General features: G+C 42.4%; 2 protein-coding genes and 1 long non-coding RNA gene across 4 annotated transcripts; 1 reads left to right on the top strand and 2 right to left on the bottom strand.

Moving 5' to 3' along the window:
• Positions 1-1054: 1054 nt before the first annotated feature.
• LOC127344679 (replication protein A 70 kDa DNA-binding subunit D) lies at positions 1055-4728 on the top strand. Of its 2 annotated transcripts, none has more exons than XM_051371012.1 (9): positions 1055-1300; positions 2197-2379; positions 2508-2781; positions 2877-2973; positions 3050-3180; positions 3355-3424; positions 3503-3617; positions 3696-3850; positions 3968-4728. In XM_051371012.1, exons 1-9 carry the CDS (start codon positions 1085-1087, stop codon positions 4416-4418), a joined length of 1692 nt encoding a protein of 563 aa, XP_051226972.1. In that variant the 5' UTR covers positions 1055-1084; the 3' UTR covers positions 4419-4728. The 2 variants fall into 2 exon arrangements, with proteins under 2 accessions (XP_051226972.1, XP_051226973.1); XM_051371013.2 differs by having other exon boundaries at positions 1215-1300; positions 2181-2379.
• Positions 4729-7131: 2403 nt separating this feature from the next.
• LOC127344680 (small ribosomal subunit protein uS12) lies at positions 7132-8784 on the bottom strand. Its single transcript, XM_051371015.2, has 4 exons — positions 8625-8784; positions 7776-7931; positions 7572-7698; positions 7132-7494 (listed from the first exon to the last, which is right to left on the bottom strand). Exons 1-4 carry the CDS (start codon positions 8627-8629, stop codon positions 7354-7356), a joined length of 429 nt encoding a protein of 142 aa, XP_051226975.1. The 5' UTR covers positions 8630-8784; the 3' UTR covers positions 7132-7353.
• Positions 8785-11233: 2449 nt separating this feature from the next.
• On the bottom strand, positions 11234-16132 carry LOC127344678 (uncharacterized). The gene is made up of 3 exons (XR_007878132.2): positions 15579-16132; positions 12560-15482; positions 11234-12384 (listed from the first exon to the last, which is right to left on the bottom strand). It is a non-coding gene; the product is annotated as an uncharacterized lncRNA (long non-coding RNA).
• Between the last annotated feature and the right edge of the window lie 900 nt (positions 16133-17032).

Below are 17032 nucleotides of genomic sequence, written 5' to 3'. Positions count from 1 at the left end.
TACTCATCATGATATGTATGTGCATTGTCATGCTTTCTTTATTTGTCAATTGCCCAACTGTAATTTGTTCACCCAACATGCTGTTCGTCTTATGGGAGAGACACCTCTAGTGAACTGTGAACCCCGGTCCAATTCTCTTTACTGAAATACAATCTACTGCAATACTTGTTCTACTGTTTTCTGCAAACAATCATCTTCCACACAATACGGTTAACTCTTTGTTACAGCAAGCCGGTGAGATTGACAACCTCACTGTTTCGTTGGGGCAAAGTACTTTGCTTGTGTTGTGCAGGTTCCACGTTGGCGCCGGAATCCCTGGTGTTGCGCCGCACTACATCCCGCCGCCATCAACCTTCAACGTGCTTCTTGGCTCCTCCTGGTTCGATAAACCTTGGTTTCTTTCTGAGGGAAAACTTGCTGCTGTGCGTATCATACCTTCCTCTTGGGGTTGCCCAACGAACGTGTGAAATACACGCCATCAAGCCCCCGCCGGGGAACTACCAGATGAGGCCACCCTTACCTAAGGCTGAGCCAGAGGCCAGCCAACGTAGCAGGGGATCCCATCGAGCAGCAGCCACGGCCGCGGCGGTCCTCCATCTAGACGCCACGCGGGGAGCCGAGAGCTCAGATCCCCGCCGCCCCCTTCCTCGGCGTCGCGAGCTTGGCCGGCGGCGTCTCTGGGGGCGACGAGGAGGGTGGGGGGCGGAGGGAGGAGCGGCGGCGGCGGATCTAGGGTTTTGCCTCCTCGGTCGTCTGGAGAAGGCGACGCGAGGAGAGCGAGTGTCGTCTCTGGAAGGTCCATCCCTCGCCTAGCCGGCGACGTCGCGGCCAGCCGCGCCGTCCGCATTGGCAACGAGGTCTATTCTGGCGTGTCTTCATGCTCTCCGACGGCTTCTTCCCTGATGTCTCCGGCCACCGTCCACTACTAACAGACCTCGGCCCAATCACTCATTCACGCGGGCCTATGGAGGCTAACGGAAGCAGAAGGCGTTAAATAGGAATTGCCATGTAAAAGCTGTTTGCACGGAAACTGCTCCCTGGGCCCTGGAGCTACCAAACACGCCCTTTCATTTTGTTTTCCCTCATGGCCTGGGCAGGAGGCGGCCCAGGGTGCCCCCAATCGTGGGTCGTGGGCTCGTGGCTCCGCCCCGTCGTTCTGCACTCCGCCGCTCAGCCCACGACCGTCTTCTCCTCCTCTTCTCCTGGGTCCTTCTTCCTTCTCCAGCAAGCCTCTTCCTTCCCTGGCGACGGCGACGAGAACAGCAGCAGTTACACATCTACCACTTCGGTCCCGCCGGAGGTAAAGTCGTCTTCCTTCTCTACCATCAAAGTGGAAAAAAGAGCGCGCGCCTGCATAACTAAGTTTCATCCAGATTCTCGCGTTCTCCCGACCAACTTCTCCGGGATGTCTGCACGAACGATTCGCCCCAACGGTCCTGACACTGGAGTAGCGCTTTCCCATTCTTGAGTAGCTCTAAGATTCTAGTGCTACGGTTGTAGATTTTGTGGTCTGAGTTGGTCTCGATGTGTCATGTGTGGATTGCCATGAGTCTGAACATTTATCCGGATTTGTTTTTCTTTTCCATCAGAACCTGAAAGTCAAGTCGATTCGGTTGATATATGTTCGCATCCTGTATATTTACAGAAGCCACATTGTAGTGCTTCTCTCTTATGGTGATTTTTTTTTTGCCTGTTAGGCTGTTACGCTAGGGTTTCTTATGTTGAAATCACTTATTCTTTTTTTTATCATCATACTCTATTATCGTTGCTGATGGCAGATCGTATTGAGACGTGTTTAATCTCACATTAGAATTGGAACTCACATATAGTATTGGAACTCACATTAGAATTTCTATTATTCTCGTGTTTAATCTCAGCACTTTGATTCCAAATCACTGTTAATAAATACACAAGAAAATAAGAGAAATTTCATCAAAAAATAGCTTTACAGGCAACACAACTGATAACTTTTCATCAAAAAAAAAATCGGTAAGTTAATACTCCCGTCTAGTAAGCAAACTGTGATGGTTAGTAACCGTAGTAGGTAAGGTTTCAGGGTTTCAGATTGATGGTGAATAAATAATATTAGGCATTCTTAAGCTTCTCTATTTCTAGGATTAACATTTATACAATACTACAGCTTGATTGCTATTTCCTTTTGTCTCTATGCTAACGTGCAGCTTCATGTATATGTAGCATAAGCTTCAAGCCATCAAGGCCAAAATGGGTTCAGCTGAGGATGAGTTCACCCCACTTTCTCAGTTAAAATATGGAATTGGAAACTGTAAAGTGCGGGTGCGCATCTCACGGCTATGGGAGTCCTTCAATCCGAAGAATGACATTTCGTTCGGCCTTGATAGCCTTCTGATCGATGATCAGGTGATGAACTTCCCTGCCTTAAGTTATACACCAAAAGAATGATCACATTGCTTGCTGGCTACTAGTGTTAAGTGACCGTCCTTTAAGTTTTTGACGCACTGATGCTTCTAGTTCTTTTCCACTTGTAGGGTAAAACTATGCAGGCCCGTGTAGATCCCGACGATATAGACCTGTTTGAAGATCAGCTAGTTGAAGGGAAGGTGTATGCATTATCAGATTTTACAGTTGATGTTATGAGGGAAGACTACATGTGCTGTAGCAATAAGTGGACCATGTACTTTAAACGTCAGACAGTGGTCAAGGAGATACAAGGAGATATTGATTCGATACCCCTCCACAGCTTTGAGTTTGTTAAGTTTAAGGACCTCCGTTCCAGGTGTGACGACAAGAGCTTGTTAACAGGTATATTTGTTTGGAACAGAAATTTTGATAACAGTTATACATGAGACATGTATATGTCATTCTTTTTCTTACAAGTGCTGATATAAATTATACAGATGTTCTGGGCCACATCGTATATGTTGGGGAGCTACAGGAGGTCTCCAAAAAATCCCGCCATATAGAAATTTGCAATGCAAGTATTCGAGATTTGAGGTAACAGAATACAGCTCTTCCTTTGGAAAATTGACGTGCCTTGATAATTCCTCACTGGCGGAGTTACTATTTACAGAGGAAGGAACCTGAGTGTCACGCTGTATGGAGATATCGCCTGCGGTTTTGCTGAGGATATGCTCGAGAAAGGCCTAGAGTCCTCAGTTGTTGCTGTCTTTGCAGGGATGCGCGTTGAATCCACACATTCAGGTTAATCATTGACCCACCCTTTAATTTGTCAGCATCTACCATCTGAAACTGTTGAATTATATTCCTTTCTTTAATCGTTAAACTTTATTCTGTCTATCATTCGACACAGTCATAGTGTGTACTCAAATCATTTGGTGCCATTTGTTCTAAAGTTGTGATTTCTCGGTGTTATAGTTTGCTCTACAACATGTTCAAAGTACTATCTAGACTTGGATATACCAGAGGTGCAAGAATTCTCTGAGAGGTGAGTGAACTTGATACATTTATACCCAGATTGATGGTTGATCTAAACTCTATGGCTAACTGGTTTGCATGCATACAGTTTGCGCATTCAGCAAGCAAATCCTGCTCCAGAAAAGAGCCGAGCTCAGAAGTTAGCCGAGAGCTGGCGAACAATCGAACAGATAAAGAGCCTCGATCCAGAGGAGTACGACGAGGTAAATTAAGTTGCTGGTCTTCTGGTGACGTGCAAAGCTTATCTCTTGTACTCACGTATCTACTATCTTCACTTGCAGGATACTATGTTCTTGTGCAGGGTCTCCCTGCTTGATATAGATTGCACCAGTGGCTGGTGTTATGCTGGATGCGAATTCTGCCAGAAGTCAATGGGCAGGAACCCAAGAAAATACAGGTGCATCCGGTGTGGCCCAGTTAAGAGGCCAGTTCAAATGTAAGGACCGGCAACACAATGCTGCAATTGCAACATTGCTGTTCTCAATATATACTTGTTGCTGAATTCTTAAGTCGCTAATTAGTAATTACCACACTGCTGTTCTGGGCCTGTAAGGTACAAGCTAAAGGCCAAGGTGCAAGATGCTACTGGCACAATGGACTTGATGATCTTCTGTGATGTGGCGGAGAAGCTGGTTGGTGTCTCCGCAGAGGAGCTCGTCGATGAGATCGAGGATGATGATGATTGGTACACGCTGCCGGAAGAAATCGAGGATCTTCTTGGCTCGACCCACACCTTCCAAGTATTTGACAAGTACGGTCACGGGAGCTTCTCGGTGAATTCGATCATGGACCATGTTAGCCCCCCAGTCGCTGCTGCTGCCGCCGCTACTCAATCCAAGGAGGAGCCTGACCTTGAGGACAGTGTTAGCCTGACCCCAACCACTACTCAATGCAAGGAGGGGCCTGTTCCTGAGGGCAGCGCTCCAGCGGAAGAAGCACGGTCGAAGTCCGCTAGACTCCAGAAGCCCAACAAGCGTCTGCGTGGGGACGACTGGATCAACTAAGCGGATTGGGCCATTCTGCAACTCGTTTTAGTGTATCTAGGCTAATGCATCTTCTAGGAATAGGATTAGGCAATGGACCCTTCTGTTCCCTTTTACCCTGGAACAGCTATCTACTGCTGAGACTCGATTTAGTTTAAGTGCTGGGTGACTGTGACTCGTTTTAGTTTGAAGTGCTGGGTGACTGTGACTCAATTTAGTTTAAGTGCTGGGTGACAGATCTTTAAACCCTTTGAACAATGCTTAGCTCATTGTTAGTGGAATATGGGATTAACCCAGGCGTCCAGCTATGGTGGAGGCTAACTATGGCAAATTTCAACTGTATCTTGCTTCTAATTCCCCGTGCAAGCACTCACTAGCAGTAGAAGGATGGCTTTGGCCCCTTTTTTCGAGAGAATTCAGTGAGCTCTATTAATCGTTAGGCTGTACGAAAGAAAAATTTGGCGCTCACAAACCGTGTTCATTCATGGGCCACCGAGTTAACTGAACGTCTAGCAAATCAAACTACAGAACTTCAGTAAGCATGTTGACAACCACATAATTCATAAGATCTGCAATATTTTCCCTGTTCCAATTATAGATTCAAACTTTATACATCTTGGACATCCTCTTATCATTCCAGGGAAAAACAGAAATGTTGCTTATAATTTTGTTATAGATAAATTCAAAACCAAACTTTCAACCTATAAGGCAGACCAACTTTCTCATGCAGCTAGACTGGAATTAATAAAATCTGTCTTCTCATCCATCCCTGTCTATTATATGTCAAATATTCTTTTCTCGAAAAAATTTATTGCAAAGCTCACCGCTATTATTAGGAACTTTTGGTGGACAAGTATCAGAAAAGACTCAAACTCCAGGAGCTTGTGCCTAAGGGCTTGGAAAGATATATGTATGCCAAAAAAAGAAGGAGGCTTAGGTATTAGGAACTTGCAGGCTATCAATCAGGGTCTTATTCTTATGGCGGCCTGGAGACTTGCAGATCAGCCACACAATTTTCTCCACCAAGTTCTGAAATCGAAATATTTTCCCGATTCCTCTCTTTGGCGCCCAAATTCAAATGCTCCCAAATCAGCCCTTTGGGCTTCCATCCTTAAAGTCCTACCCATTCTCAAAGCCCACACTTTCTACCAACTCACTTTAGGCTAGATTTCCATTTGGAGCACACCTTGGTGTGAAGGATGGACTCAAATATATGATTCTTTGATCATCCAGCCATGAAACTACTCCTATCCAAGTCAAGTTAAAGATCTTTGGATGTCAGGGCAGAAATTGTGGAATGAACAGCTAATTAACAATTTATTTCAGGAACAGATGGCGGAAAGAATCAAGAACACTCCAATTATTAATTCAGACGAAGAAGATTGCCTTTGCTGGAAACTTACACCAACAGGTAAATGCAATTCTAGAAGTGCTTACAAAGTATGCCTCGAAAATTTGTTTGAGAACGGGGAGCCAAGACCAAGTCAGGTTAGTGCAAACACTAAACTCCTCCTTCAATCAGTTTGGAAAAATAGCAGCATAATTCCTAGGATAAAAACTTTTGGTTGGAGGATTATTAGGAAAGCAATTTCATCAGGAGCGAGAGCCGGTAAGTATAGTAAGCACATTAGTAAACATTGCTGTAGATGTCATATGGAGGAAACAGACCAACATCTATTTTTCCTATGTGCTTATGCTAGAGCAGCTTGGTTCATGCATCCCTGGAATTTAAAAATTGATCAAATAGCTTCTCCCTCTGAATCCATAACCCAAATAATTAGTAGGCTTCTCACTATGAATCCTATGGAAAGCCAGAAATGATTGTCTATTCAATAAAAAAGATAACACACCTTTACATGTCTATCATATGACTAATGCTATTAAACAAAATCTAGAGTTATTTGATCCAATACAGGTTGGAGTACAGGTGCCGCAACCAAGAACAGATGTACAAGAGGAGATGCTAGATCCAGGGAGTACAATCAGCTCAGATTTGAGAATTCAAGGGAGCAAGATCTTCTCGGATGCTACATGGCGGAAAATCAATACATCAGGTGCTCAAGAATCTCGGAAAACAGGCTTAGGTTTATACTGTCAACTTCCAAGACAGAGCAGGGAAGAAACTGTCATGATTCAAGCCTCGACAATCCAGCCTTCTTCTCCACTTCTTGCTGAAGCTGCTGCACTATTCCTTGCCTCAAAAATTGCAGCAAAGATCCAAGAACAAGGAGTTACATTTGCTTTGGCGAAAGCAGCGGCAGCCCATTCAGTCACAGACAAGTAAGTGCCCTGGGAACTTAGACAACAGATTGCAGACTACAAAAGGGCGTCGGAGCACCTTCTTCCAAAGATACATCATATTAAGAGAAATCTGAATACAGTAGCTCATGATTGTGCAAAACAGGCACTTCAACGATCTGAGTCGTTGCCTATCTTTTCTTGCTTGAATTCAGCTCACAGGAATGTAGGTACTTGTCCCATTGCTATCTCTTTGCAAAATTTTGATCTACAGGGCTTTGTACTTCATGATGTACTATGCTTATGAGCTGAATGAAATATAAGCGCCTCTGGCGCCTGCTTTGTTCAAAAAAAAAAAGAACTACAGTACGAGTACCCTAGTGTTCATTGTCTGAATTTCTGTTGGACCTGGTTAGTGCAGCGCATAGAATGAATGGTACACCCACTCAAGCAAAAACTAACAAAATGGACAAGGTCACAAAGGGGAATCTCAGGAGAAGTGAACCACAGACATCTCAAAGTGCTTAATGGAACTCATAATAGTAGCACTTTCCCTTAACAGGAGCAAAATCTGACAAGGCATAGTTCTCGCCAACACGATCATAAGTTATCTCAATTTAAAGAGTGCACTGTAAACACAAAGGAACCAGCCTCCTTAAACACCTAAAAGCCATCACACTGTCTACTCCATGCTTGCCAGCCAAGATGAAACAGCAATCTAAGACCTGGGCTTCTCCTTCTTCTCCTTGAAGAGGGCGAGCAGAGACACACCAGATACCTTGACGACCTTGAACCGGACACCGGGAATATCTCCCACGGCGTGACCCTTACGACCGAATCCAGCAATCAACACCTCGTCCTGGATGGAGAAAGAGAAGAATTAGTAACCATCATCAGGCACAGAGGCATTTGAAAAGTACAAGATGGTGGATATACATTTTCCTCGATGTAGTTCAAGCAACCATCATTGGGCACGAAGGCAGCAATCTTCTTTCCATTCTTCACAAGCTGCACACGGGCACACTTACGGATGGCAGAGTTAGGCTGCTTGGCCTCAATACCACTGCAATAGAGTCATCACATATTAGTGTCACCACATAAAACGTGGGTAAGAAGAGCATATCGTGCATTCCAACATACATCTTCTCCAAAACAATGCCCTTGGCGTGAGACGACCCAGCGAAGGGCTTCTTCCACTCATTACCCAAGTGGCTCTTCTTGTATGCCTTGTCAGCCCACCTCTGGTTCCTGCGGTGGGTCTTGAGCTTGCGCCCAGCTCCCATACCACGTGTCTTACTGAAATGGGACCAATCCACGGTTACAACACAGCAAAACAGCATACCAAGCATCAGGACAGCTTAGCATTTGATTCTTACAAACAAGAAGGCAAGTATCTAGCAACATAATGGATGCCCTACAGCATAAGTAACTCAAGTAAATAGTACGAATGCAGCAACAGGTGGGGATGGTACAAACGCATGGCCAAAGGAATGTCTGCAGATCTAAACGGCAACAGTTTTGCAAATAAAGTAAGTGTGCCAGAAATTTCATATCAACTGAATAGAATGCTACCTGCATCTTCTACATGTCAGATGATTCAATACAAACAAAGGGTTAGCGAAAACAGAGTACGAGGGCGCGTGGGCAGATCCATTGATAAAAGTGTATGCTACCATGCATAACCCCCGGATCCAAGATTTGGACCAAGGGAAATATGACTACACAGCAGCAACGAATTAATATCGCTTATGAATATGTTTAGTGCTGACGTTGTATAATCTGATCAGCACTTGACCGTCCATAAGCTCGGATTCATGACACACGATTTGCGAATGATAACCAAATAACAGCGAGAAAGCTCCCGCCGCCATGCCTCTAAATCGCGCAGGCGCAGTACTGAGGGCACAAGAATAGACCATTCCAGATCGCTAATTCTAGGCATGAAACAAGCATGGAGAATCCGTCGTAGGAATGTGACGGCGAGCTTACCCCATGTTGACGGAAGGGCTCGAGAGACCTCCGAGGTGGCGGCGGCTGCAGCGGCGGCGGCGAGGGAGCGCGAGCTGGGAGCGGCGGCGGCAGCAATAGAGGGGGAGGGAAGGGTGCGGGGAGGCGAAGCTCTTTATATGTGTCTGCTTTCGTGCCTAGGGTTTGCTTGTGGGGCTCGTTGCTTTGAGATTCGTGGAGGCTGATGGAACTACGGCCCTAAATCGGGTGATTCCTATACACCGCTCATTGCGGGAGTGAGCGGGCGCTCCGCACACCCCCTCGTCTATGGGCCTGGCCCAGGTTCGGTTCGAGTAGTTTTTTTCCACCAACGGAGGCTTCTGTTCCTTCCTCTCCTTTTTTCCGGTTTTTTAGGTTCTCCTGGTTTTTCCCTCCAGTTTCTAGTTTTATCGACCGGTTTTCCTGAATTTTTAAATTTTCGAAATTTTTCGATTTTTGAACAGTTTTTCAAGTTTGTAGCCTTTTTTTATTTAAACTGTTTTCTAATTTCAACATTTTTCAAAATTGAAAATTTATTGATCTGAACAATTTTATGTTTGAACATTTTTCGAGTTTGAACATTTATCAGATTTTAACTTTTTCGAATTTTGAATATTTTTAAATTAAATATTTTGAATTTTGAGTTTTTTTGAACTTGAACAAATTTTAATCTAAACATTTTTAAAGTTTGAACAGTTTTCATGTTAAACTTTTTCAAATTTAGACAATTTTTAAATTTCAACATTTGCAAACTCTAAACGAAAGAAGAAAAGACCGAGCGAAACTTTACATGCGTTATTGGTTTCGTATAGTACAGATACGTCGTGGACCGAGCCCATCTTAGTTAGAGACACCTGATTCTTTCTAGATTCCTTAAGCGGCCGCGAACATGATCGCCGCTTAAAGCGTTGTATTGCGGGAGCGACCGTGGCTCTATTTAAAGAGGGGAGGGAAGGATGTGGGGAGAGCCTATTCTCCGCTTTAAGCAGGAGCGCGACCGTGGCTCCGCTTAAAGAAACGTAAGATGGGTCGGGTATACTTAATGTGTCGTTATTCTTTCTTTCCGTTTCTTGCCCGTGACATCATGTGTTGCAAAGTTGTTTAGGTTTTAAAAAGCTATAAAAATTTAAAACTGAACAAATTCAAATTTTTACAAATTCGAAACCTAAAATAAAAAATTGAACGATTTTCAGAAACGAACAATTTTCAAAATTGAACAAATTTAAAATTTTGAAAAATATGAAAATGTTCCAAATTGAAAAATGTTTAGAATTTAAAATATTCAAATTTCAAAAAAGATCAAATCTGAAAAAAGTTCAAACGCGAAAATGTTCAAAACAATAAAATGTTCAAATTTTAAAATTGTTTCAATTTGGAAAAAGTTCAAATGTAAAATAAGTTCAAATTCTAAAAAATCAAATTATGAAAAGTTCATAAAAAACCGACCGACAAAACCAGAAGCTAGAGAAAAAACCAGGAAAGCAGAGAAAAAAGCTGAAAGAAAATAAGAAAGAAAAAAAACGAAGGAAAACCACTGCCATCGCTAATGGGCCGACCCAGACCTATCCCGCTCTCAGCGGAGCGCGAGATAGCGCCCACTATGAGGGGCGAATAGGTTTCGCACCCTGAATCCCTCATGCGGAGGGGGCGATTGAGGTGAGGAATGCCGAAGATGGACCTGGTCTAGCAGCATCGTCAACATTTTGTAAGCCTTGTAGACGTATGGATCCACAAACCGAGCTCGAGCGTGTGTTTTTTCGCTCTCGCTTCTTTTGTGGTTGCTTCTCTTGTTTCTCGCTTCTTTTGTGGCTGCTTTTCTTGTTTCTCGCTCTATTTTTTCGGGTACTTTTCTTGTTTAAAAATTGACTTTAAATTACTTTTTGCTAATTTGAAGCAACGGGCATCGTGGCGCATGGTTTCAAAGATTCTTCATCGGGACAACCTATCATGTCCCCCATCCATGCTCATATGGTAAGATAGAATCATTTGAGCTTGCAACATTGTCGCCTCTTGGTATTGAAACTTGGTCGTTACCGAGTGGAAATTAATTTGGATGATACTATTAGCAGTGTTGTTAAGTTCGCACCACATAAAACTAACAAAGAAACATGTGGAGTCGTGTGTTTGTATTATGGTTTGTAAAGTACCCTCTATCCTTAGATCTTAGACATATCTCTAGGTTGTTAATTTGATCAATGCAATATAAGATATATATTATAAAGTATACTAGTTGAATGCCCGTGCGTTGCTACGGGTTATTAAAAAATTTCATTGTACAACATGTTGTGCAAGTTTTTCATCAGACACATGTAAATATAACGTATTTAATAATTCCCGGTTATATCCATTATATACAATTAAGGCACCACTTTAATATACATTTGATGATCTGCAAACATCTACTCAACTTAGATTGTCCTTAGGGACTTTTGACCAAACACTTTGGATTTGAACTTAAGGGAAATAGTTTTATCCAATCTCAGTAAGAGTACATTTATAGAAGTATTGAAATCAACAAATACACAACACAAGAAAGGGCAAATGACAGTAGTACTGTTTAATGATTATCTAACTGAAATATTCATTTCTAAATGAATTTGCAAGCATAGCTATTTGGTTCCTTTGTAGAAAATATATCGACAAGAATATAGAATTCACATCGGCTCTATAAATGTATGCTCAGCACTATCTTATACACCAGCAAAAGAAAATAATGACAACATATTGTAATCGTTGGAATGCTCCGGGAGTCTAGTGTGTTCGTCTCCTGCGGGCAAACAAATAAGTCTGCGCAAGCAACACAGAACACTGACAAACCCTCATGCAACGTCGCATGGACCAGATCGCCCAGCTTGCACACCTTCTGTCGTCCTGGTGCATCAGGCCGCAACCTCAGATCCTCAAGCACGTCCCATATATCCAAAAGATGTTCTAGTAAGAAGGCCCGACGCCTCTAGAAGGTATAGTATGGATACTTTTTTCATCTCAGAAAATCAAAAACAAATGCATAATCCCTCCGTTCATAAAAAGATGTTTCAAATTTGGACAAATTTAGATGTATGATGTATAGACGGAGGAAGTACTATTTTTGTGAGGGAAAATGCACATATACTGCATTGCTAATGGATAGAGCCATATCGCTCACCATAATCTCAAATAGACCAGGCATTACATTATCTACATGAACATCTTCATACAAATTTAACAAGCAGCCCAACCTTGCCACGACATTTGCTACTCTGTTATTTGAAGTTCTCTTTGCCAACTAAAGGAACAAAAATCAAAGTTTTGACTCAGGAAATCCATTAGTTCTGCCATAGATATGCAGACACCTGATCGATCAATATCACCATCATTCTTTCTTTTAAGACCAAAGAATCAGTTCACAGATCTGAATCCATCAAAAGCTGCTAACTGAGCCCAGTTGGCAGCAACTAAAATCCCAGCCTGAAGAGTATTTAGGATGTTCTCCAATCTTCAAGCACCACACGCTGAACCAAATTTCTTCAGGTCTTGATGCAAGAGCGTCCCTTACCAGCGCACCTAGCATACTCTAGTTGTGCACATGAGACTTCTTCCATGAAACTGGTAATCATGAATGCATAGTGTCTGTTTCACGAATGGGGAATCCGTCTTGACTGGTTTCACAGGTCATGGCACGACATCGATAGTCAAAGGCACATCAGCGATTGGCTTGCCTCTGCGAGGGAGAGGCAGCTCTGGGTGTATGAGAACCTTCCCATGAAATTTTGCATGTAGCAGGCTGCAAAAGAAAGTGAAGGCATCACGCGCTGCAAGCACCAAAGGATAGGCAACCAAAAAGCATTTGATATCTTTCAATCAAGACCTCCTTATTTTCTCCCATCCTCATATTAACAAAAAAATGGTTAAATGCGAGGGAAAGGAAGGAGAAAATAAAGAAGATATCATATCCTCACCTTTCCTGGTAGTACCAGATCACCTGGCAACCGCATTGCCAGGCTGGTATAGCTCTCTAGATGCACCATCACAAAGCGGAATTCGCGGTATTCAGCGATGACCTCGCTCCATCTTGGATCCCCAAAGAAACAGAGCGAATTGTGGGGATGCCCAAGCATCACAATGGAGGCAACACCAACAGCATATCACGGGCGTCCGACAACACTAATAAGGATAACATTCTAATGGATTCACTTCGAACCATTAGATGCATTTGTGCCTTCGTCATGGAAACACGAGTGAACAACAAACCATACTGCAAATGTAACATTACAAACCACGAAATCTAATAAGAATAAACACTGCAGATTCATCTATAAAACATCCTGGGATCACTAAGATGATCGATTAGATCCTAAAATGATATCACCTAGTCTAACTAATGTTGTTATGCATAAGTTAGCTCTAGCCATAAACATGTGTGCCCAACACTAAAAAATGAGATGCAATTGACTGATGGTTTCCTGGAACAAAATCCATTTGCTGAAAACTGATTATAAGTTACAGAAGTGTATAGTGCTGTTAATTCTCACAATAAAGTTCCAAGTCAAGTAGAAAACAAATTTATGAAATCTTATAGGAAGAACCTAGAAAACATATTTATATTAGATATTTAAAATATCATCTTCGATTCAGTGCAGCGCTAACCGCTCTATCACAAGCACAAAATGATAATTTCAGCCGAAGCAGGTATGTAGCAACCAGCTAATGTGCAAATAAAACCATGTAATAAATTGACAACAACCAAAGAAGCAAGAATATAATACAGTTGGTTTGTACTTGATGGGCTCTTTCAGGAATGAAGAGAATTGTGCTAAATATATAACATGGTTCTGTAAAACATGGATATAAATAGATAACCAAGTATTGTGGCTTTAAATAATTATATGGATAGCGTAGAGCTACCAACACATAACAATAGAGCTAAATTCTATCTATAGATTTCACTCAAGGAATATTCACTACTTTGGTGTTCCATTATTCTAGTGAGCTCAGAATTATGAGCTTTTCCTTCAACTGTTTGTTGTTCCCTTATTCTTCATTCATCTGCAGCTTAACAAAACAAAAATTCCATTGAGGTTGCAGCAACACAAAAAAATATAGCTATCGATATGTGCTATGAATGTTTCAGAACTCTGTAACTTGATCATACATATCGAAAGTGGTGTGTGCAACACAAAGCTGGAATTTTACAAACAACAAAGGGAAGTAAGTATTAACAACAAGATCAATGCATCTCAACGAAGCTATTCAGATGGATCAAGGGATAGGCTAATGCTTGTAGATATGTCCAAAGAAATATGGATTTTGAAGCATGGTGTTGAAAACTTGATATGCTACAGAACAAATATTTAACAAACAGAAAGATGCTGCATAATTATAAGATATTTCATAGTAGAAACAACACCTATAGCATGTTTTGTCCAGTAGTTAGCATATTTATTTATTTCACATTCTCACACACATGGCAATATTTTAGGTTATCAAAGTATTCGATGGTAAAATAAACAGACGTAAGCAAAGGTTTCCATATCATATACTTACAATTTATGAGGGGGGGCTTACACGAAGTGCGCTATCAGTTGCTCATTTTTGATCAAGTGCTAGTTACGTTGATATAAAATATTTTTGCTTAACTGGATCCAAGATAGACTGGTCACAAACAAAAAACAAATACAGATATCTATTTCCTAAAACCACGTTGTATGTCATCAAATAAGAATGTTTTTTGCATGATCTAGTTTGCTCTGTATTGCCTACCACCATGGTTTTAAAGGCGTTAAGGCGTCTTACAGAGGTTTGGGGGTGATCTAATGCGTACGTGCATAAAGCGGTGGATTTTCCAACGCGGAGGAGGGGGGGGGGGGGCTTGACGTCTAAGCGTCGCCTAGGCAACGCCTTTAAAACCATGCCTAGCACTATCATGTATGCCAATTTTAGAAACTTGTATGATACATTCTCACACTAAATCTTGTAATATAAGATGTTTGTAACAAGTAACAACGGACCTGCTTTCTGTACATTATTTTACCTACCTTTTCACTTATGTAATAGAAGTTGCGAGGTGCTTCTTAACAACAGGACCTACATGATTTAAAAAATAGGACCTGTAAACGTAGAACATGAAAGAACTCGTGTTGCATCAGGCAAAATAGACCATTTTCATATTGCAATCAAGACCGAAGTGAAACTTCGTATATGACTGCTGCATACAAAGCTTTGTATAATCCAACATCATTAAAGGAGGATGATATGTGGTCATTTTGCTGGCATCAGTGGGAATACAAAATCTACGACTCGATTATTACGGAAAGAGCCAGACATGAACATGGCAAACTATTGGCTGCCTGGTTGGAGTTGAACCATTTGCAATGAAACTTTATTCTCATGTACTAATAAAAGTTTGTGTTAATTAAATATTCATTTACTTGGTCCGAGGGCAAGAAAAACTAAGTACACAGATCAAAAGGTTAGGGAGCCAGAAGCTTATCATAATTAAATCTCATCTCCCAAGCAATTGCAGATAAGAAGGTGTTTGAGAATGATGCTATGGTGGGTGGATTTGAGAAAGGCAGAATAGAGATGTGAGTGGACAAAGTTTACAAGCGAGAAGGGAGGAATTAAGAAGAATGGATAGAAACGTACCTCCTCTGTTGAGGTTCTCTGGCCGAGCTCAAGTGTGCGGATGTCCTCTTCATCCTCACGGTTGGAGGCCACCAAAAATTCGCTGCAAGATCACCTTCTCACCGACGGCCAACGTGGGATACCTCGTTCCCGAGCATGATGCCGCACATGTCAGCCATTCCCAAACTCACGTGATGCTGCTGATGTTGCTCATACATCTATCACTATTACAGATTAATAGTCAAAGCTCGAATAAATCTGCAAAACAAATTAGGATTTGATATATCATTGGAGTTCTAGGGCGAGGGGGGAAATTTGAGGTGACGAAACTGAAGTTGTAGTTTGCGACCTTACCTAGTTGCCGACGACCTAGCGCGCGGAGATAGAGCTTAGGGACGGGGATGGGGAGTTGGGGACAGGCATCGATGACGCGGCCATCACCCAGCGGGCATGCCCAGTGCCATCGTCCCGCTGCCGTGGTCGTCTCCATCGGCCATGCCCGGAGCTCCGCCGCGTATCATCGTCTTGGTCACTTTCCCTGCCCGCGGCTGCTCGCCATGGCGGGCGTGGCCGTGGGAGCGACTGCAAGCATGGCGGCCGGCTGCCAGGCAGGTATACGACCGTGCATCCCTCCCGTGGGGTGCTTCCCATCAGCAGGAGGAGGGGCGCCTGAGAATCGGAGGCTGGCATCAGGCATGGCCGGGGAGGTGGGTGTCAGAGGCGTCGCGGTTGAAGGAGATGCCCCATGGTAGGAGACTGTGTTGGCGAGGAAATCAGATCTGGCTAAAGAATTTGGGGAAGGAAATTGTGCGGAGGACCAGACCTGCAAGGCATGCACCGTGAGTTTGCCATGAGAATTAATTAGGTTGATTGATACCATCATTAGCGCTAACAAAGGAAAGAGGGACGGATTGAATCGGACGATTCGATGTGGAGCGGAGACGTTAGATTAAATCGAGCGGTCAGGATGTTCCCAATCTCTTTCACCAAACGCGTTGTATGACGTACGACCAACTGAAATATAATAGTAAAGATATATATATATCATAAAAAGTTTTCTTTTTGCGAAACTATAATAACAAATTTAGATGTTCTACTTTCTTATGATATAATTATTATGTTGCTTAATTAATATAAATTAATTAAATTGACAGTCTAAAGATACACACATGCCTTATTAACTGGGACAGAGGGAGTAGCTATTTAGCCGTGTAGGAACAAAATATTATTTCTAGCCTATAAATCACAATATCTCTAGGATACATGCAAAAAAAGCAATAATAAAGGGATGCAAAGAGTTAATGGAGATAACACTAAATGTTTTCTCTCTCACAAGCAATCGTGCTCACAAGAACAAGGTGGAGATCCATTCCCCTCACCTCTGCAGCCTTTGATCGAAATCGACAGGTCTACGCCTCCTCTATTTGTGCTTCGGTGGGAGGTGAGGTGCGGACCTCGGACCTACGCTTAGCATTGTACGACGGTTAATAGCAACGCCAAAAAGAATCTTGATACGCTGGAACTCCAAGTGCAGAGTGTTGTATCAGCAGAGTATTTCCTCCCACACGGGTGACTTGACGGTTTATATCGAACTCTCATGGAACTGGATAAAGAGTATTCTCTTATCCCTTCTTCTAACAATCCTGCAAGTAAAATAAATTTCTTGTGTCCCTGACTCGTCTGTGTGGTTGTCAAGCACAAGATTTCACGTAAGTAAATAAACACAAGTAGAAATAAAATAAGTAAAAAACTAAACTAGATAAAATAACTAAATAAAATTAGTAAAGAGTTTAACTAGTTTTGGTGTT

Source organism: Lolium perenne, chromosome 3 (genome assembly GCF_019359855.2).
Source record: "Lolium perenne isolate Kyuss_39 chromosome 3, Kyuss_2.0, whole genome shotgun sequence".
NCBI classification, from domain to species: Eukaryota; Viridiplantae; Streptophyta; class Magnoliopsida; order Poales; family Poaceae; genus Lolium; species Lolium perenne.
The sequence above is the reverse complement of the archived record's forward strand: the minus strand, read 5'-3'. Positions and strand labels throughout refer to the sequence as shown.

What these genes read in the sequence shown, in the direction of transcription:
- LOC127344679 (XM_051371012.1), top strand. Translation starts at nt 1,085, where the DNA reads ATGGCCTGGGCAGGAGGCGGCCCAGGGTGCCCCCAATCGTGGGTCGTG. An exon ending in CGTTGAATCCACACATTCAG is followed by an intron (nt 3,181 to 3,354) that starts GTTAATCATTGA and finishes TCGGTGTTATAG; the next exon opens with TTTGCTCTACAACATGTTCA. An exon ending in ATCCAGAGGAGTACGACGAG is followed by an intron (nt 3,618 to 3,695) that starts GTAAATTAAGTT and finishes CTTCACTTGCAG; the next exon opens with GATACTATGTTCTTGTGCAG.
- LOC127344680 (XM_051371015.2), bottom strand. An exon ending in GGCATTGTTTTGGAGAAGAT is followed by an intron (nt 7,699 to 7,775) that starts GTATGTTGGAAT and finishes ACTCTATTGCAG; the next exon opens with TGGTATTGAGGCCAAGCAGC. An exon ending in TGAACTACATCGAGGAAAAT is followed by an intron (nt 7,495 to 7,571) that starts GTATATCCACCA and finishes TTCTCCATCCAG; the next exon opens with GACGAGGTGTTGATTGCTGG.